This window comes from Etheostoma cragini, chromosome 11, assembly GCF_013103735.1.
Source record: "Etheostoma cragini isolate CJK2018 chromosome 11, CSU_Ecrag_1.0, whole genome shotgun sequence".
Lineage (NCBI taxonomy): Eukaryota > Metazoa > Chordata > Actinopteri > Perciformes > Percidae > Etheostoma > Etheostoma cragini.
In genome coordinates this window covers 10164776-10186554 of record NC_048417.1, presented here as the reverse complement: position 1 = coordinate 10186554, position 21779 = coordinate 10164776, and the positions used below count along the sequence as shown (strand labels likewise).

General features: G+C 42.6%; 1 protein-coding gene across 23 annotated transcripts in view; it reads left to right on the top strand.

Moving 5' to 3' along the window:
* Window positions 1–21779, top strand: part of mycbp2 (MYC binding protein 2) — a 68558-nt gene that overhangs the window by 42073 nt on the left and 4706 nt on the right. For 6 of the 23 annotated variants that reach the window (XM_034886381.1, XM_034886386.1, XM_034886379.1 and 3 more), the window contains 27 exons: window positions 900–977; window positions 2270–2494; window positions 3543–3675; window positions 3757–3882; window positions 6549–6746; window positions 10767–10871; window positions 11569–13203; window positions 13321–13490; window positions 13629–13876; window positions 13985–14152; window positions 15820–15977; window positions 16070–16269; window positions 16489–16638; window positions 16744–16904; window positions 17085–17241; window positions 17382–17606; window positions 17717–17782; window positions 18526–18765; window positions 18862–18951; window positions 19048–19128; window positions 19211–19477; window positions 19870–20153; window positions 20298–20394; window positions 20946–21065; window positions 21163–21264; window positions 21351–21479; window positions 21617–21749. In XM_034886381.1, the coding sequence (XP_034742272.1) occupies window positions 900–977; window positions 2270–2494; window positions 3543–3675; window positions 3757–3882; window positions 6549–6746; window positions 10767–10871; window positions 11569–13203; window positions 13321–13490; window positions 13629–13876; window positions 13985–14152; window positions 15820–15977; window positions 16070–16269; window positions 16489–16638; window positions 16744–16904; window positions 17085–17241; window positions 17382–17606; window positions 17717–17782; window positions 18526–18765; window positions 18862–18951; window positions 19048–19128; window positions 19211–19477; window positions 19870–20153; window positions 20298–20394; window positions 20946–21065; window positions 21163–21264; window positions 21351–21479; window positions 21617–21749 (5746 nt within the window). The remainder of the gene's footprint in view (window positions 1–899; window positions 978–2269; window positions 2495–3542; window positions 3676–3756; window positions 3883–6548; window positions 6747–10766; window positions 10872–11568; window positions 13204–13320; window positions 13491–13628; window positions 13877–13984; window positions 14153–15819; window positions 15978–16069; window positions 16270–16488; window positions 16639–16743; window positions 16905–17084; window positions 17242–17381; window positions 17607–17716; window positions 17783–18525; window positions 18766–18861; window positions 18952–19047; window positions 19129–19210; window positions 19478–19869; window positions 20154–20297; window positions 20395–20945; window positions 21066–21162; window positions 21265–21350; window positions 21480–21616; window positions 21750–21779) is intronic. The other 17 variants (XM_034886397.1, XM_034886392.1, XM_034886382.1 and 14 more) reach the window with 12 other exon arrangements.

The following is a 21779-nucleotide window of genomic DNA, read 5'->3' as shown; positions in this document are numbered from 1 at the left end:
AATGCTCACATGCTTAGGCAGTATACATGTTTGGTTCATTGAAGTGAACCCCAATGCAGGAATTGAAAAGGAAAAAGATATAATGGAACAATTTCATCCTGTGGGGAAGTTGGTTAGTCTGCACTGTTCAGTCTTCTTTTCCTCATTGTATCTCACTCACAATTCATAAACACTCTCACACCACAGCATGTTATACTAAGGGTTTCTCTCACGTTTTGCTTCATGCCACAAAAACCACCATAATATGCAACAGAATTAACAAAAGGAATATGACAATGAAAATTTAAGACATGAATAGTGCAGTAACAGGACAGGAAGTATCTGTAAGATATCAACATCCATGTGGTTTTCTGTCATGAAGCAATCACTGGTCCACAAAAAAAGTTTTAATGGGAAATGGTACCTCTACTGCTCTACAATTCCACCTTTGCATTGGGATGCTTTAGGTGCTAGAATGCTTCGCGTAAGGTTTCTGTCTGAACAGCATGACACACCACCAATATCATTCAAGTGGGGAATTTTTTTGGAAGTTTCTTCTTCTTCATTTAGTTATGGATTTGGAAATAGTGACCCCGTGGTGTTTGGAGTGAACTTTCAATCATTTTTTTGCCCCTGCAACTGGTTTTGTATTTTTAATTGTAAAAGTGTTGACACATTTAACAGGCAGTTCCTCTTGGCCCCTTTTATCAGTGCTTCATGATTTCACTAACTGGCCTAACAGATTCTGTTGTCTCTTCTTCACCTTCTCAAATAACCTCTGATGCTGAACTCCAGAGGAGCCTAGCCTAAAAACTATTTATTTCTTCCAAAAAAATACATGAGCGCCTTCCCCCAACCTGTTTTCTCTCCTTTCATGGGTCATCTACTGTTTCTTGACTGTCTCACGATGTGTTGCTCAGAATGTCTTTAATGCTAGCCAAGGAGTCAGAGATATCGGCTTTTTGTCGTGGACTCCCTTAACTATATTACCGCCACAGGTGAGTTGTATGAAGGAGGGATACATAGCTTGACTGCCCCATAGCTTATCATCTATCTGTCACTCTACTTGTCCTCTTGAACCCTTTGTGACTTTGTAGTTTCCCTACAGTGTTGTAATCAGGCATAAAAAGGTCAAACCACAGTTGCATGGTTGTCTGTTTTGTTAAGTTTTGACAATACAGTGACAAAACAATGTGTCAGTGGCCACTGTCCAATAGGCTCTGCAATCATTTTTGTTCAAGCTTGTATGTTGCATGGTGTTGATTTACTAATGTCCAGCCTGTTGCATGAGGTCTTGTTTGAAAGGCATAGTCCTTTACCCATGTGTGCCATAGCATGCCACCCAAAAATAAGTGAACATCCTACTTATTGTCTGTTGGCCATTTAACTGTATCACTACAATGCTGAATGGCATGTTTAATTTACTGCGAGTATTTGGATCTCCAATTATATTGAAACTTCAAATGTAACTACAGAAATGTAATTTTGAAACATGGGGTAACATTTACAGCTTTGGAATATCACTTCTGCTGTTGAGGATGGAAGTCTATGTAGGTTTGTAGTTCCATGTCATGTTATTTCTAGTAGTTGTAAAACAAGAGTATCTCTTCTGAGCATGATGCAGCCCCTCAAACTACTGTAGTTTTGACATTTTTAAATAGTTTGACATTTTGAGAAATATGCTCATTTGCTTTCTGCAGTTGGATGAGAAGATAGAGAAACACTCTCATGTCATTATTGTAAATAAAAAGCTACATATACAGCTAGGAACTAAAAGGTTTAGCTTTGCATAGAGACCAGACACCTATCAGCACCTCTAAAGTTCATTAATTGATAAATAGGATATTTTGTTTGTTCTATTCACACAAACACTGAAGGTTGTGGTTTTATGAGGCTTATGTGCTTGACTATTTATTTGCCTGGAACAGTAACGAGATGATTCCAGGAAGTTATGGAACGCTCTGCCAAGAAAAGGTCCCACCATGGCCCCTTTGTAAAACTGCAACTTTTCATTTTTTCTCCACTAGCTGTAGTTTCATACGTATTCATAACTTTCAACATGAAAGCAAATGATACCCCAAATTTCCACAGCTTAAAAGCCTCGCACATGTCCAGGTGACATATTTACTTAAACTGTGCATACAGCTCTTTCCCTGTTACACTGCTAACAGTTGCTCTTCCCCATAATAATTCAGATATTAGTCATCTGAACGTTGTCCTGGACGTTCACATTTCTTGCAGCCTGTTGTTGTTGTGCTTTGGCTCTAATCCATGCTCTTACCACTTGCAGGAGGTCAGGGGCCAATCGGAGGAGAACGTAAAGGAGGTGAGCAGCTGCCCTTCCCAAGAGGCCCCCATTCGGGTGCAGAACAGGGCAGGGCAGGGCGGCGGCCCGGGGCTTTATAAGGTAGTGAAGACCGGCCCCTCTGGTCACAACATCAGAAGCTGCCCAAACCTTAGGGGTATCCCCATTGGAATGTTAGTTCTTGGCAACAAGGTCAAGGCCATAGGCGAGGTACGCACTCACCCCAAATAATGCAATGTGTTTTTTTGTGGTTAGAGTTGAACAAATCAGTCTGTTTAGATCACGTAATGTAATATAGCTAATGTTGGTAGATTTTGGCCTTAACCCTCAGAAATTAGAGTTCCCTCTTTTTCCTGAACTGAATTGATTTTGAATGTAAAGAATGCAATCTCTATTTCTAAGGGGAATACATCAGGTGCTTCTGGGTGTGTGTTTTGTATCTTTCCACTCGAGGTCTTATCAACTCCTGCAGCTGCAACATTTTTGCGTGCTTACTGATTTACTAATTGCAGTTTGTCTGTAAATCCATTGCTGTTTCAGGGTGTCATATTCAGCTGCCTTGAGACTTCTCAGTTGAAGTCTGATCACAAAATGCTGGAGCCTTTCTGTGCCTTGCCTGCATCCTTCTTGCATTTCTAACAATCCTGTCAATCATTTTGGTACTTTGAACTCTCTAAATTGTCTTTGGCGTAGTGATGAGTGGAGCCTCCCATCTTTTGGAAATGACCTGTCATTGGCTGCTGTGGTGTGTCATGCTGTTCAATAGTTTCCTCTTTGAGCCTGTACTGGAATGCCCTGTCTGAGATCTGAGAGGTGTAGCCTGCACACACTAATACTTCTGTCTGTTTTTCCAAAATTATAATATCTCAGGGAATTGAGGAAAAAACAACCTCATGCATTTATCTTTCACTAAGCTTCCCCTTTCTTAGAGTAAGTTTTTTTTTTTTTTTTTTGAAATTTTAGCTTACATCAGTTTTGTCACGCAGTGTCTGCTGGTACACAAAATCAAATTGTGATCTACTGCTCTGGATTTGTGTCAGATAAATTGAATGTTTGCATGTTAATGATCTACTGTAGTAGAGGTTCTGTCATGGGTTTGCCTGGCAGTAATAACATGGATGTTTTGGGGTTGATATGGAAAAGGGCTATGACTGTTTTTTTTTATGATGAGGGTTGACAAAGTGTGTGAATGTGCTGTGTGAGTGACAAAGTGTAAAGTGTTTGTGAGTATGGATAAAGAGTGTTGTTTGTGTATCAGGTGGTCAACTCAGAGGGGACCTGGGTACAGCTGGATAAGAACAGTGTAGTGGAGTTCTGTGAGAGTGATGAAGGAGAGGCCTGGTCATTGGCCAGAGACCGTGGTGGAAATCAGTACCTTCGCCACGATGACGGTAAGGCGCACTCAATGGGGAAAAACGTTTGAACCACAAAATGTGATCAATTGTAACATAAAATGTAATCTGCCCTTATAGAACAAGCACTGCTTGAGCAAGGGGCCCAGACTCCACCACCCAGCCCCTTCTCTGTGCAGGCCTTCAACAGAGCCACAACTTCAAATGGAGCACAGGGCTTTGATTATGGCATCTCAAACAACAAAGGTGAGGTCCACTTGATGGAGAGTCGGTTTTCATAGACACACTTTCTAGAACATATGCTTAATCTGCACATCACTTTGCTTTCAACATCCACTTGCTTTTAGTTTATGCTGTTCCTTCATGTCAGAGTTACGTTTCTGAGTCCTCAGGGTGAATTAAAAGATTTTGAGTGATGTGTCATTGCTGATGTATACCTCACCTCTGACTTCAATCTGCACCCTTCTTTATTTTCCCCTGCTTTATTTTAAGATACTCTCTGACTTCTCCCTATGCTTTGAGACTTTTCTTGTAAGTTGTTTAATACATTACTTAATTTTAGTTCTAGGAATGTAGACACTTTTACCACCTTTAGTCATATCACAATATACCGCAAGTCTGATTTCTTCTTTTATTCAAAACGAGAGGAAACTAAAAGTCACTTGACCTCCACAGTTTATAGCAGCACATCCACAAGTTATGTGATCCAGTATGGGACAGTCAATGTCTTTAAAATCTCAGGTGCCATCAATCACTAATCTGTTATCTCTTTTTTTATGCATGCTTTTTATTTTGTTCACTGTTGTAATTTCATGCCTAACATCTCTGCAATGTTGGGCATATGTCTTTGTCTGTGTGCATTGGCCAGTCAGTGTGCTTTTTTTCATTTCGACTACTCTGGGCTCTCTTTAGGCAATGTGGTCAAGACTAACACAGATAACTGGCTGTGAACACGTGTTTGTGATTTCACTGTTTACCCTTTCTCGCCTTAATTTAAATTACATAATCCTTGTTTTCTTAAGAATGTAGTTGAATACTGAAAACATCCCCTGTATGTACTCATGAATTCTGCTACACGATCAAAGATTGGCTGGCCCCAAATGTGTCTGTGTATCTTTCTGCCTGAATCATGCTGACACTGTGTCAATTGTCTTTCAAAACGGCTTACCTCTTCCTCACTGCTTCAAAAAGGAGGTTTACCTGTTGAAACACTTAGCCATACTAATCAGAGAACCATTGTTATTCAATTAATACAGAGTCATTTTAATAACTTTTTTTCTACAGTTTAATGCTGTAGAATACAGGCTTCATTCACAGATGTATCCTGAATAGGAATAGCCTCTTAACAGCAAGCTACCACAAAAAGTTGAATGTTTGTGCAAGCCCTTGGGAGGATGCAGGCCTTTGTAATTCTAGAGCAAGGTAATTTCTCTTCGTGAACCATCTGATGGAAGGTTTGAATCACTAGCCACCTGTGTGATGGATCCATCATGCTGTGAGGCAGCATTATAGATGGATCGCCTTCAGACTGGTTCGCTTGATGGACCAGCCTCTGGCAAAGCTCTTTGAGCAAGTTGGAGAGCAAACTTAGTGACAGGTCTCTCAGGCTTTTAATATTCAGCCATGGTGGTAGATTTCACCATCTTGGCTTCACCCAGGAGGCCTCTCGTTTATGGCTCCAACACTTGATGAAATGGCAATGGATTTAAACTCTCAGAAACCTACATTTCAGACTACGTTAATATTTGTTAGAGTCTATGCTCAAAAACGAGACAGTGACTGGGTTTTATATCTTGTTGACATCTAGTCAGTTGTGTCAAGAGTTTTTGAATGATTACTGATGCAGTGTCAGCTCAATATACAGTACACGGAGAAAGGTCCAATTTCTCCCAGCACTTTTATTTTTGAAAGGACACACAGGCTTTCTTTTCCAAGAGTGACTCTTGAAGGGAAAACATGAGAAGAGAACAATTTCTTCCCCTCCCTCAATATATCCTTTCCCCAAATACAGTTGGGAAATGGATGGAGCTGCTGGTTCTGGGAGGAATTTTTGTAGAACCCTGTTTGAAAGTTTTCTGTTAATGATATCATAAATGCTAAATAGAAGATTTCTCTAGATAATATCTATAGTACAGGTTTGTTAATTGTTTTTTGGCTGCTACAGCATACATATGTGCTCTGTGAATCACCTTCTGCATTCTCATTTGAGAAAAAGAGAGACCTTTATATTTATTATTTGGTTTTATGATTGTGCCCCCTAGATTTACATCAATTTGACATAATGCCATTAGGTATTAGTCTACAAGTTGAGACCTTATTTTGATATAGCCGATCAAATCTTGCATGAAACAGTAAAATTAGTGTGACGGACTAAAGTTCCTTTTTATCAAATTTACTAAAAACCTCTTATTTTGCGCCTAAGCTTGTTGAATGAGTCACCAAACAAACATTCACTGCGGTAAAGTGCACTGCTCAGGCTTGATAGCTAATTAGCTGCTCAGCTGCGGAACATTAAACAGCTTTTGAGCTTTGCTGCAAACGTAATTTGCAAATGTTTCTTGGGAGTTGTAGTTCACTTCTCTCTTTCAGTTTTATCTGCCTGGGCTTGTACCTTTCAACTTTTTAATCATACAGTAGGACCAGATGCTTCTTGACCCAGTTGCTCAGCTTTTGGATGCCCTTCCAAGCCTTGGAATTGTTCCTGCCAATCCTCTTGCATTGTCTTTACAGAAACTGAATAGGACTTTTATTTCTGGGACTCTGGCAGCTCCTCCCATTTCGCACATGCGTCGTGGGAATTGGCTTAATGACTGATAGTATATAAACTCTGAATGATCCTCACCCCCCCTTAGAAACCTCAAACCATAGTATAAGCTGTAGTTTTTCCCCATCCTCTGTCTCCATGTTTGCAGGTGACCGGTTGAGTGGCATACTGAATTCCATTCAGTCTGGGCCCCTCCTCTCAGCAGCTCCCTCCTCCTCCGTATTTGAGCAAGCCGCCCAACCTCCTCCCTCCTCCTCCTCCTCCTCCTCTTCCTCCCTTGTCCACAGTCCATTTGTGTTTGGACAATCCCCCTCCCAACTGTCCCAGCCACAACCACAGCTTCTGAGTAAGTCTGTCCTGCTTTCTGACAGCACTTGCTTGCACAGGTGTTGATCCTTTTCCTCCCAGCTTTTAGTTTTCCAGATTTGTTCCTCATTCTATTTTATGTATTTTCTGGGGAGGGCGGCAGCTATGTGTAACACATAATAAGGCAGTTATGCTCTACAGTAAATAAATATCCCCAACAAGCCAACATGTCTATTATTTAATGTTTAAATCTTGTTTATAAAAAAAAATAACGTGACACTGCCTTAGTACATTGACAGGTATTTTCACTTGTTTTTTAAAACAGATTTCAAACATAAATCCTGGACTAACGTTTGTTAAAAAGGATATTTTTGCCATTTGCTGAAGTAATAGGCCAAGTTGCTTATTTTTCTGCTTGCTCTTTTGTTAAGTCAGCTTTTTTTTTCTTTTCCTCATCATCTGCTGCACTGCTTTAATTTCTTATCAGCATCTTTCATCCTTGATTAACAACTTGTTTCATTTTCTGCTTCAACCAGCCCAGGGCTTCACTGCAAATGTAAAAAAACGTAGTCTTAATAGTTGTTTGTTTAGAATCTACAATAATCTCCTAAAACAACAACAAGTCAGCCAAGTTATTAATACAGATTAAGAAATATTACATATAACCCATACTAATATAGTAGTTTGTACTTTCAATGATAATGCAACTACAAAATACCACTATTTAGTTGGGATTATCTTAGAACAAGATCCAATCTCTGTTTACCATTTTTAGCCTTTGTAGCTCTCTTTCTCCCTGTCGGTCGTTTCTTCTGTATTACTACTTTCTCTCAAATTGTGGTAATCTTATTTTTTTTTTTACCTGGTTGTATATTTCTCACGGAGCCTGGTAGGTGTCTTGGAAAACATTGTGCACAAATTAATAAATTGTGCTCTTAATTTACCATACAAGTAACTTATCACCTTCATGCCCTCAATCTTGGGGTGCATGTACCCTTCACACTCACTATGGATCACTTCACTGTGAACACATATGCAATTATGTACTTAACAAAAAAGTGTGAAATAACTAAAAACATACCTTATATTCTAGTGTCTTCAAAGTAGTAGTAGTAGTAGAGCATTGCAAACTCTTGGTGTTCTCTCAATGAGCTTCATGAGGTAGTCACCTGAGATGGTTTTCACTTCACAGGTGGGCCTTGTCAGGGTTAATTAGTGGAATTTCTTAATTAAGAAATAATTAATGGAGGTGGGACCATCAGTTGTGGTATTCGTAGTATGACAAGAACCAATCAGCTAAGGTAAGAGAAACGAGTGGCCGTCATTACTTAGAGAAATGAAGATCAGTTGGTCCAGAAAATTGCCAAAACTTTGAATGTGTCCCCAAGTGCAGTCACAAAAACCATCAAGCGCTACAACAAAACTGGCTCACATGAGGACCGCCCCAGAAAAGGAAGACCAAGAAACACCTCTGTTGCTGAGGATAAGTTAATCTAAGTCACCAGCAGAAGAGATTTGTTTGGGCCAATAAACACAAGGAATGGACATTAGACCAGTGGAAATCTGTGCTTTGGTCTGATTGGTCAAGGTTTGACATTTTTGGTTCCAACTGCCGTGTCATTGTGCGTGTGAATGGTGACCAGATGCATTCTACATGCCTGGTTCCCACCGTGAAGCATGGAGGAGGAGGTGTAATGGTGTGGGGGGGCTTTGCTGGTGACACTGTTGGGGATTTATTCAAAATTGAAGGCATACTGAACCAGCATGGCTACCACAACATCCTGCAGCAACACGCCATCCCATCCGGTTTGGGTTTAGTTGGACCATCATTTATTTTTTAACAAGACAATGACCCCAAACACACCTCCAGGCGGTTCTCATTCTTCTCATTCTCATCAAGAGAATGCCAAGAGTGTGCAAAGCAGTAATCAGAGCAAAGGGTGGCTACTTTGATGAAACTAGAATAAAAGACATGTTTTCATTTATTTCACACTTTTTTGTTAAGTAGATAATTCCACATTTGTTCATTCATAGTTTTGATGCCTTCAGTGATAATCTACAATGTAAATAGTCATGAAAATAAAGGAAACGAATTGAATGAGAAGGTGTGTTCAAACTTTTGACCTGTACTTTATACACACACACACACACGCACACACACAGTGAAGGGGAAAAAAGTATTTGATCCCCTGTTGATTTTGTACATTTGCCCACGGACAAAGAAATGATCAGTCTATAATTTTAATGGTAGATTTGTTTGAACAGTGAGAGACAGAATAACCACAAAAAAATCCAGAAAAACTGTTATAAATCGATTTGCATTTCAATGAGGGAAATATGTATTTAACCCCTCTGCAAAACATGACTTAGTATTTGGTGGCAAAACCCTAGTTGGCAATCACAGAGGTTAGACTTTCTTGTAGTTGGTCACCAGGTTTGCACACATCTCAGGAGGGATTCTGTCCCACTCCTCTTTGCAGATCTTCTCCAAGTCCTTAAGGTTTTGAGGCTGACGTTTGGCAACTCAAACCTTCAGCTCCCTCCACTGATTTTCTATGGGATTAAAGTCTGGAGACTGGCTAGGCCACTCCAGGACCTTAATGTGCTTCTTCTTGAGCCAATCGTTTGTTGCCTTGGCTGTGTGTTTTGGGACAATGTCATGCTGGAATACCATTCCACAACCCATTTTCAATGCCCTGGGTGAGGGAAGGAGGCTCTCACCCAAGATTTGATGGTACATGGCCCCGTCCATAGTCCCTTTGATGCAGTGAAGTTGTTGTGTCCCCTTAGCCGATAAACATCCCCAAAGCATAGTGTTTCCACCTCCATGTTGGACGTGGGGGTGGTGTTCTTGGGGTTGTAGGCAGCATTCCTCCTCCAAGCACGGCGAGTTGAGTTGGTGCCAAAGAGCTCCATTTTGGTCTCATCTGACCACAACACTTTCACCCAGTTGTCCTCTGCATCATTCAGATGTTCATTGGCAAACTTCAGACGGGCATGTATATGTGCTCTCTTGAGCAGGGGGACCTTGTGGGCGCTGCAGGATTTCAGTCCTTCACGGCGTAGTGTGTTACCAATTGTTTTCTTGGTGACTATGGTCCCACCTGCCTTGAGATTATTGACAAGATCCTCCTGTGTAGTTCTGGGCTGATTCCCCACTGTTCTCATGATAATTGCAACTCCATGAGGTGAGATCTTGCATGGAGCCCCAGGGAGATTGACAGTCCTTTTTTGTTTCTTCCATTTGCGAATAATCACACATCCAAGCTGCTTGGCAATGGTCTTGTAGCCCATTCCAGACTTATGTGGGTCTACAATCTTGTCTCTGACATCCTTGGAGAGCTCTTTGTTCTTGGCCATGGTGAAGAGTTTGGAATATGATTGATTGATTGCTTCTGCGGACAGGTGTCTTTATAAAGGCAACAAACTGAGATTAGGAGCACTCCCTTTAAGAGTGTGCTCCTAATCTCCGCTCATTACATGTATAAAAGACACCTTGGAGCCAGAAATCTTTCTGATTGAGAGGGGGTCAAATACTTATTTCCCTTATTAAAATGCAAATCAATTTATAACATTCTTGACATGCGTTTCTCTGGTTTTTCTTGTTATTCTGTCTCTCACTGTTTAAAATCATAGACTGATCATTTTTTTGTCAGTGGGCAAAAGTACAAAATCAGCAGGGGATTAAATACTTTTTTTCCCCGTATGTATGTATGTATGTATGTACGTACGTATGTATGTATGTATGTATGTATGTATATATATATTACATTGAGAGCACAAATTACTAAATTGTGTGCAGAGCATAGTTTTTTTTCAATGACACCTCTAGGTGCCCTCTATAATTTCTCTTTTCCCTCTTCTATAAGTGTTTCTCTCCTCAGGCTTCTCTACTTGTCTTTTGATCTTCCCTTCACTTTAACTTGTTGTCCTTTTGCTTCTTTCTATTTCACCTTCTCAACTTGACCCCATTGCCTCTTTGTGCTTTCTTTCTCTCTGTGGTGGCCCTCTTGCGTTCCATGCCTTGTTTGTTTACCTGCTCCACTGTTTTCCGCTGTAGATGGTTCATCACGCCGCCTTGCTTCTCGCGAGCGTGTGCACAAAAGCAATGTGTCCGTGGCTGGACATGGTACTGCTCTCTCATCTCTCGCTCTAAGGCAAAAGGGTGGGTAATCACAGCATGCATGCCTCCCTCAGACTGAACAGAGGGTGGGTAGGAACCCAAGAAAAACAGACTGTTCTGTGATGAACAAAGGGCTTTGTACGTTGAAAAAGATTTTGGGCATCTTGTTTGAGTGCCAACCTTAACATATGTAGCCCTAAAGTAGGACGTGGCCAAACACACTATTTTAATAAAGAAGAAAAACAGAAGGTGCATAATAAACACATATGGGTTTTCATCAAAGTTCTGTTTAAAAATAGGTGGACCTTAAATTCAGTTTACTCTGATTTTTATTGTCAATAGACTAATGGATAGAAAGTTTCCACTAACGCTAGATCTGTATTAGTATGAGAGGTTGCAGGACTGGGCTGGAATTCATCTTTCATCAGTTCTTCCATGGTCCACTAGTTATCTTCATCCATATCAGAGTTTTCCTAATACATTACTAGACAGACAAAGCTGTGAGTAGATAGTAGAAAATATATCACTCACTGTTGTGTGTTTTACAAGGTATAACATCTTTCACCTTCTGTACTTACATTGTCTTTTGGCCCTTCATTGCATTTTTCCTTATATTTTCAACAATACATTTTTTCAATTCAGGTTTAGAGTGTTATGCTTAGAGTTAAATGGTTACACCCTTACTACTGATTATGTCCTTTTTGTCTGGTGTAACTGTGGATGAATAATTATTTTTTAGGTGAGCGAGGGAACCTGGTGCCTGGTGCACGGCCCATGTCCCCAGCCTCCAAACACCGTCAGGAGAATCGCTCGCCCAAACAGGAGAGTCGGGGAAGCCGCTCATTTGAACAGAACAGGAGCAAGACAGGGGAGGGAGGACTCTCAGCCAGCGAAGCCCTCATCCTGCGTTCAGACACAGCAAAACTGAGGTCTGACTCTCACAGCCGCTCCCACTCGCCCAATCACAACACTCTGCAGGCCCTAAAGGCTGATGGTAGAACCCCGGGACTTCGAGCTGAGTCCCCAAACCCAGGCTCTCGCTCCTCCTCTCCCAAACAAAAAGGTGTATCCTCTTCAGGCAGGTCTAGTCCCTCCAGCACCTCGTCTCAGCACTCCTCTTCAGCCCACCACGACAAGAACCTTCCACCTAAAGTTAGCCCTTCCTCCAAAGCCCAACTGGACCCTCCCAGAGAGAGGTCCAAATCAGATTCATACACTCTGGACCCAGACACACTTAGAAAGAAGAAGGTTCCCCTTACAGAGCCACTTAGAGGCAGGTCTACCTCTCCCAAACCTAAACTGTCTCCTAAAGATCCAAATCAAGGAGTGATCAGTAATGCAGAGAACCGTGTTCCTTCTCCACATGTGACCCAGGAGAACCTCCACAGTGAAGTAGTGGAGGTGTGCACTTCTAGTGCTCTCCTGTCCGAGGATGGCAATGATGAAAACGGTGAGGCTCAAAATGCTGAAGATGGATCATGCAAGGTGCACTTTAGCATTGGTAAAGCCCCTGTAAAAGAGGAACTAGAGAGCCGCGCTTCACCCAAAATCAGCCGCAAAAGTTCCAGTCGACACACACGCCCTAAGAAGGACAAATCAGGGCCTCTGTTTAAAGGTGAGAGTGTATCAAGGGCCACAGAGCCTGCCAAACAGGCCATGTCACCTTCTGTAGCAGAATGTGCACGAGCAGTCTTCGCAGCATTCCTGTGGCATGAAGGTATTGTCCACGATGCCATGGCCTGCTCCTCCTTCCTCAAGTTTAACCCAGATTTAACCAAAGAGCACGCCCCCATCCGCAGCTCCCTGGGAGGACAGGGTGCTGAGGAGAAGGAGAGCAAGTTAAAGAACCGCCACTCCTTAGAGATTTCCTCTGCATTGAACATGTTTAACATTGCTCCACATGGCCCTGACATCTCTAAAATGGGAAGCATCAACAAAAATAAGGTGCTTTCCATGCTGAAAGAGCCTCCACTGCCAGAAAAGTGTGAGGAGGGGAAAGGAGAGGCCACTTCCTATGAGATGACTTCTCATCCCACTATGAGGTCAAAGTCAATCTTACCATTAACGTTACAACATCTGGTTGCATTCTGGGAGGACATTTCTATGGCCACCATCAAGGCAGCCACTCAGAACATGATATTCCCCAGCCCTGGGTCCAGTGCCATCCTGAAAAGGAAGGAACATGAAAAAGACGGTAAAAAGGCAAAGAAAGAGAAGAAGAAGAGGGAAAAGGCAGACGTGCGTCCAAGAGGGAATCTGTTTGGAGAGATGGCACAGCTCGCCATGGGTGGTCCAGAGAAAGACACCATCTGTGAGCTGTGCGGGGAATCTCACCCTTACCCTGTCACCTACCATATGAGACAGGCTCACCCAGGTAGGGTTTCATAACGTTCTGGTTAGAAGTTTTGTAATTTTAAATAAGGGTACTGTATTTTACTGGGTAATGTACTCTATGCATATAAAACATCCCTTCTTGGTATTTCTGTGGCAGGTTGTGGCCGCTATGCTGGAGGCCAGGGCTACAACAGCATTGGCCACTTCTGTGGTGGTTGGGCTGGAAACTGTGGAGATGGAGGCATAGGAGGCAGCACCTGGTACCTGGTGTGTGATCGCTGTCGGGAAAAATACCTGAGAGAGAAACAGACTGCCGCCAGAGAGAAGGTAGCCTACTTTTGCGAGGCTTCAGTGCTTAAACGTGTCTCAATCTTTTACTGAAGCCACGTCAGCTTCTTACATCATACTGACTTTGTAGACTTGAATCAAAACTAATCTGTTTATCTTTCTGCTGTTTTTTGCCAGGTGAAGCAATCTAGGAAGAAACCCCTGCAGGTGAAGACTCCAAGGGCACTGCCCACTATGGAGGCCCACCAGGTGATTCGGGCAAACGCTTTGTTCCTGCTTTCTCTCAGCAGTGCTGCCGAGCCCAGCATGCTTTGCCATCACCCTCCCCGGCCCCTGCACTCCCAGCTGCTTCCCAGCCTCAAGGAGGGCGTGTCGGACGAACTTCCCAATAAAATTGGCTGCCTCTACCTTCAGACACTAGCTAGGTAGCTGACAGCTCCGTTAATAGTTTTTATATATAGATAAGAAAACCATACAGTAAGATGTGCTTGCATAATGATATGAGTCTCTCTCAATCTGCTCTCATCCCTCAGGCAACAAACTGAGAACTTTGGGGCCTACCAAGACGATAACCTTTTCCAAGATGAGATGAGGTATTTGCGCTCAACATCTGTTCCTGCACCTTACATTTCAGTCACCCCTGATGCCTGTCCCAATGTGTTTGAGGAGCCAGAGAACAACATGAAGTCAATGCCCCCCAGGTAACACATCTTAGTACAATGTTACTTTTTGAGAGATTAAAGTTTTTCCCCATGTTCAGAGCAGACCAGTAGGTAATGACTTTTTGCCATTGCAGATATATACCATACAAATAGGTAGTTCTTTTTCTAAGTTTTTTGTGTGTTTAACTATGGGAATGGCCTCAGCGTGACAAACTATGGAAGCTCCAATGACACCATGTCTGTCTGTTACAGACAAGTCGAACTGTGCTGGGGCCATGCCTCCTCATATAATAGATAATACAGCTCCTGGTGGTAGAGCCATGGCCTCTCCCCAGATGCAGAGACCTACTCTCCCACGCGGGCGGGAAAATGTACCACCTCGCAGCGCTCTGGAACCTGAATGCATCAGCCCTGCCAGAACAGGTCATTGACACCATTCAGAGCTCAAGGGCAGCGTCCACCCGCTCTCTTTACAGCGGAAGGTGGCGGATTTTTGAGGTGTGGTGCGAACATAGGATACAATCCTTTTTCAGTGTTCTGTGGTGAACCTACTGTGTTTCCTGCAGTACCTGATGGATGAAGGAAAAACTTTCTCCACAATTAAGGTGTACCTCGCTGCTGTCTGCCGCGTGTGTTTTGGGGATAAGCCCGCAGGGCAATATCCCTTAGTTTGTCGTTTAAGGAAAGGGGCATGCCTCAAGCTCCCAGTTTCCAAGCCCCTAGCTTCTCTATGGGACTTGTCGGTCGAGTTGGACGTCCTCTCTTATTACCCATTTGAGCCTATGGAGGCAGTAGGGATGAAGTCTAAAAAAAACTTTGCTCAAATCAATAACAATAAAATGACACAGCTCAGCTTATGTTAAAAGCCAGTGCAAAAAGATGAGTTTTTAAAAGTAATTTAAAACTCTCAATAGAGGAAGCTACTCTAATGTTGAGAGGAAGAGAGTTCCAGAGCTTAAGACCTGCTACTGAGAAAGCGCTGTCCCCTCTGCCAGGGTACAATAGTCCAATACAAAAACTGACTAAGTGCATCAAACAAACTAATGGCTGGATGTGCCAGAACTTTCTTGTTATTGGAACAAAAGAGGAACGATTAAAAATCTTCGCTCAGCTTCAAACAACAATGTTAAAATCAACAGACAAAGCCAGAAATCTTGGTGTAGTCATGGACTCTGACCTTAATTTTAACAGCCACATTAAGACAATTAATGATTAAGATTATATCAAGAGTTAAAGGACTTATGTCTTAGCAGGATTTGGAAAAACTTGTCCATGCTTTAATCTTCAGTAGACTTGACTACTGCAATGGTGTCTTTACAGGTCTCCCTAAAAAAATCAATCAGACAGCTGTAGCTGATTCAGAACGCGAGTCCTCACTAAGACCAAGAAAGCAGATCACATCACTCCAGTTCTGAAGTCCATACACTGGCTTCCTGTGCCTCAAATAATTGATTTCAAAATACTTTTGCTAGTTTATGAATCAATAAACGGTTTAGGGCCGAAACATTCCGGATATGCTACTACACTATGACCCACCCAGACCTCTCAGGTCATCTGGCCCCTTTATCCGCCGTTAAACTAGCAAAAGTGGATTTGGCCATAAACGCAGCTGTGCCGTGCACTTCGCCGTACGCTTAGTAAAAATAGGGGCCTTTGTGTTATAGGCTTAACTTTGTCTTTTGCTGTCTTTATATTCTTTCTTTTAGTCTTGAGACCAGTCCAATCACAGACAGCGATACGGCTAAGCGCACAGTGTTTCAGAGGTCTTACTCAGTCGTAGCATCTGAGTATGACAAGCAACACTCCCCTTCTCCAGCCCGGGTCAAAGCCGTGCCCAGACGCAGGGTCCATAGTGGTGATGCAGGTAATAACCCATGATCATTTGAGAAGTAATGCTTTAGGATTACTGAGCTCCAACATCATCTGTAACATCAACCTGCTCTGTTCCCCATACAGAGGTGGGATCTTCCCTGTTACGGCACCCGTCTCCTGAGCTGTCCAGGCTAATCTCGGCCCATGGCTCCCTCAGTAAGGGGGAGAGGAACTTCCAGTGGCCTGTTCTGGCCTTTGTTATTCAGCACCATGATCTGGAGGGCCTGGAAGTGGCCATGAGACATGCACTGAGAAAGTCTGCCTGCAGGGTGTTTGCCTTGGAGGTACGGGCTGCAATATCTCTCTGAATCTCACTACTTCATCTTGCTTTAATTGTTGCTATTTATCCAGCAGTGGCTCAAGGGTCATAGGCAATTACTTAGCTGTATATTGTTACTTAATCAATTAGATTTGTATGCTTAATTAGCTTATAGACTTCTTGGACTTGTTTGTAAATCGTAAGAAGACTAATTGGTATTGTTTCCTCTTGGTGTCCCTTTCAGGCATTCAACTGGCTGCTGTGCAATGTGATCCAAACCACCTCCCTGCACGACATCCTTTGGCATTTTGTAGCATCTCTTACTCCATCACCGTTTGAACCTGAAGACGAGGAAGATGATGAGAACAAGGGCAAAAAAGAAAACATAGAACAGGTAATAGGTGGTTAAACGTCTAAAAAGCAAAAAGGCAACAGCAATTATTTACTTTTGCTTTGTTTTTGCTGTAATCTGTGAACATCTCTACTCTGTGTCCTATAGGAGAGAGACCTTGGTGTCTGTGAACACCCTCTGTCAGACATTGTTATTGCTGGGGAGGCAGCTCATCCTCTCCCCCACACCTTCCACCGCCTCCTTCAGACCATCTCTGACCTCATGATGTCACTTCCTAGTGGCAGCTCACTTCAGCAGATGGCGCTTAGGTACAGTTTCTGAATGGTTAAAAAATTATATCAGCCAACATTTTTAGAAGGATTGATTTGGATTTCTGCTTTTTTTTGTAATTTTAGGGAATAGGTTTGATATTTTGTACTAAATTTAATAGCCATAGAGGTAAAAGAGGAGATGACCTGGTGATGACTATTATTGTTTTTTTCCTTCAGGTGCTGGAGTCTCAAGTTCAAGCAGTCAGACCATCAGTTCCTCCACCAGAGCAACGTTTTCCATCACATCAACAATATTTTGTCCAAATCAGATGATGGTGACAGCGAGGAGAGCTTCAACATCAGCGTGCAGTCAGGCTATGAAGCAATGAGCCAGGCAAGAAACTAACCACTTATTAACTTAAACATCAGATCTGTCTTCTGTCGGTCAATACGGATTAAACCAACAGTAACAGTCTTATTGTTTGTTATTCATCTGTGTTTGACATTCACTAACCTCACTTTGTGTGATAATAGGATCTCTGCCTGGTGACCTGTCTGAAGGATCTGACAAGTGTAGTAGACATTAAGACATCCAGTCGCCCTGCCATGATTGGCAGCCTAACAGACGGCTCCACAGAAACCTTCTGGGAATCTGGAGATGAGGACAAAAACAAAACCAAGAGCATCAGCATCAGTTGTGTGAAAGGCATAAACGCCTCCAATGTGACTGTTCATGTGGACAACTCCAGAGACATTGGGGTAAGGGGGAAACTGCAGCATTGTTGTTGTACAAATGCAAGGTTAAGACCAGGGTGGAAATAATGACCATATATTTATAAAGGTTGAATTTTACCCTGTCATATCCACAGAACAAAGTCACATCAGTTACATTCCTATGTGGGAAAGCAATAGAAGACCTCTGCAGAATCAAACAGGTATGGTCAGTTTCTTTGGTAGTAATGGGGGAATACAGTGTAACCAGTAAGTGCTTATATGAATATTGTTAAATGTTGAGTCTGATCACCTGTGGTGTGCTATATAAAGCTGTAGATTCACTTTCTGTGATCAAATATTTTTTAATTTTATTCATATTTAAACAATTAACACATAATACAAAGGGACATAGGAACGGGGATCAGGTACAAAAATGAAAAAAATACACAGAGAGGAAAGATGGGGAGGCGGAGACCTAACAAAAACACAACAGCAGTACTGGAGCTCAAAGCTCAGCAGCAAGATGCCATCACAGAAACAGACACACACAAACAAACAAACAAACAAACAAACAAACAAACAAAAGAAGACCAAACACATGCCCAGACAGCAGCAAGGGACAAAAGCAAAGGTCTACAACATTGACTTTAAGGTCTCAGCCATGCTGAGCCAAGAGTCTAAAGTCCCCTGTGGCGCTCCTCTTATACGAGCCGTACACATATGTATAACCTCCAGAAAGAAAAGGGTCCATGCTTCCAACGTGTTGCAATCATTTTCTTAGCAGCTGTATGTCCAGCAATATCACGTTTATGAATTTTTTAGAAAATTACTCCTTTTTTAAAGTGCAGTAACAATAAATTATGAAATTGGTGGGTTGTTCTTATAACGTACACTTTGGTTGATCTAGCAATACATTAGACTACAGTTGTACATGCATATGTACCAATACACTGATCATCCCTAGGTTGACCTTGACTCGCGACACATGGGCTGGGTGACAAGTGAGCTTCCTGGAGGGGATCATCATGTGATCAAGGTGGAACTGAAAGGTCCAGAGAACACACTGAGGGTGCGCCAGGTGAAGGTTCTTGGTTGGAAAGAGGGAGAGAGCATCAAGATTTTAGGACAGATCTCGGCAAGCATGGCCCAGCAAAAGAACTGTGAGGCTGAGACTCTCCGAGTGTTTCGCCTCATCACCTCACAGGTCTGTCTAAATTCTTTATTCACATTTTATAACTCACCGGACAGATATCTGCACTCTCTTGAAAACTTTACTGTTTACTTTGTTGTGTACATTTAGGTCTTTGGAAAACTTATCTGTGGAGATGCAGAGCCCACTCCAGAGCAAGAGGAGAAAAACCTTCTTTCATCACCCGAGGGAGAAGACAAGGTCTGCACTGTGACAGTTTACCTGTACTGTTTAACTTACAAAATATTTAGTGACCTTCAACTTGACATTATAAACTTTTTTACATTTTATAAATAGGTAACATCTGACGCAGACCTTAAAGAGCACATGGTGGGAATCATTTTCAGCAGGAGCAAACTTACCAACCTTCAGAAACAGGTATTGTAGTTCTTCAAGCCATTCAACAGGATGAGTTATTATAATCTCAGCCCTCTTACTTAATGTGTGTTTTCGATCCCAGGTGTGTGCCCACATCGTCCAGGCCATCCGTATGGAGGCCACACGTGTAAGGGAGGAGTGGGAGCACGCCATCTCCAGCAAAGAGAACGCTAACTCTCAGCCCAGTGACGATGATGCCTCCTCAGACGCCTACTGCTTTGAGCTCCTGTCCATGGTCCTGGCTCTGAGTGGCTCCAACGTTGGCCGCCAGTACCTTGCTCAGCAACTAACGCTCATGCAAGACCTCTTTTCTCTGCTTCACACGGCTTCCCCGAGAGTACAGAGACAGGTGGGCGAGTTTACACATAGAATGTAACTAGAGGTTTAGTTATGTGCAAGTTTCTCAACAAAATGCCTTGTGTGTATCCAGGAGGAACAAACACATTAAGGGCATTTCCTTCATTGTAAAACATTTGCAAAGTTGATTTTTATTTTCTAAAGACTTTTTTTAAAGCATGGATTGTTCGATAGCTGTTAGTATCCTTCTTTCCTACATTTTCTGGCTTATTGCTGTGTTTCTTGCCGACCAAGACGTGGTTTAGAGTTAGTGTGCCGTTAAGGCTCATACTTTCAAATAATGTGTTTCATAAGCATTTTCTCTCTGTGTACATGTTAAAGTAAATACCTTCAACACTATGCAAATTATGTTCTTGTTTGCCATCTGCTCTTACCTCACCTCAGGTCACATCATTGCTTAGACGCGTCCTTCCTGAGGTTACGCCAGTGCGACTTGCCAGCATCATCGGGGTGAAGGCTCTGCCACCAGCGGACATCAGTGACATCATCCATTCCACAGAAAAGGGTGACTGGAATAAGCTCTGCATCCTCGACATGTTCCTGGGCTGCATCGCAAAAGCCCTCACTGTGCAGCTGAAAGCCAAAGGCACCACCATCTCTGGCACAGCCGGCATGGCTGCAGGCAAAGGAGTCACCACTGTAACGCTGCCCATGATCTTCAACTCCAGGCAAGTTATTTTCTACTAGGCCTGTAATACAAATTTGGAGATGTTATTATATGAGACTTTAAATAAATCTAATTAGAAATCATTTGTGGCAAATGGCAGTATTTTCATACTGACATACTTCATACCCCTTTCTGTCATGCTCAGCTACATCCGCAGAGGGGAGAGCCACTGGTGGATGAAAGGCTCAACTCCTCCCCAGATAGCAGAGATCATCATAAAGTTGGTTAAAGACATGGCAGCTGTAAGTTTTTGTTGTTTAAATCTGTAAATCGTTCCCTTTTAACTTTCTGCAACCTGAAAAACTCAGGAGCAGCACAACTCATTTCACAAATGTGACAAAGGTTTGGGAGATTTTGATCAGTTACACAGAAGCATTTAATGAATTCCCAATTGAGGAGAATTTAGGATTACACAGTACAGTGGGGAGCCATCGCAACTTCTGAAGTTCCTGTCTTCGTGAAGGTGTATTTAAACTTATGCCGGAGCGTTAAGTTTAACTGAACCCTCTAAGTAAATAAAGTGTAACTTTCTCTTTGGCCTTGGCAAGGCGACCAGCACTGTCTTATCATACAGCTGCTGTGTCTTACATCTTCCATGGAGACACAGAGCTGAACTGCTCCTCTGCCTGGAAAGGTTGTGTGGTTATGTTGGTCACTGACCTGAATGAGCCACCCTTTCAACTCACATAGCATGTAGAACAATATTTGCCATTTTTGTTCTAAATATCATGTTTTTTTGTGTTGTATTAAACATGGAAAAGTACCTCCTAAGACAGTATTTTGCGGTTTTTAGGGTCACCTTTCAGATGGTTGGTCCAGAGTCACCAAAAATGCAATTGCTGAGACCATCATAGCCCTGACCAAAATGGAGGAGGAGCATCGGTCTCCTGTACGCTGCATCGCCACCACAAGGGTATGTACTCATATGTCATCATATGCAAAGCATGTATCTATGTTTACAAATACTGGGTATTAGTTATTAACATATCATATCCTGTTCTCTCTCATAGCTGTGGCTGGCCTTAGCTTCTCTGTGTGTGCTGGACCAGGACCATGTTGACAGGCTGTCCTCTGGTCGCTGGATGGGCAAAGATGGACAGCAGAAACAGATGGTGAGAAGGATGGAAAAGGCCAAGAGCTACACTGAATGAAAATAATTGACAGTAACAAATTGACTTACTCCTCTTTTTATCCACAGCCCATGTGTGACAATCATGATGACGGTGAGACAGCAGCCATCATCCTGTGTAACATGTGCGGCAACCTCTGCACCGACTGTGACCGCTTCCTTCACCTGCACCGACGCACGCGCTCTCATCAGAGACAGGTTAGTATTGGTTGTTAGCATGATGTTTCTTCCAGTAGTGTTAACTGCTGATAAGTTGGATAGTGTGAAACAATCTGCACAAGGAATATGGAGCAGAATGAGCAGGTGTTTGATCCTGTATTGATGGCTGCTTTCAGGTGTTCAAGGAGGAAGAGGAAGCCATAAAAGTGGATCTTCATGAAGGATGTGGGAGGACCAAGCTCTTTTGGCTCATGGCTCTGGCTGACTCAAAGACTATGAAGGCTATGGTGGAGTTCAGAGAGCACACAGGTAACATAGAAACAGAGCATACCTCTGTGC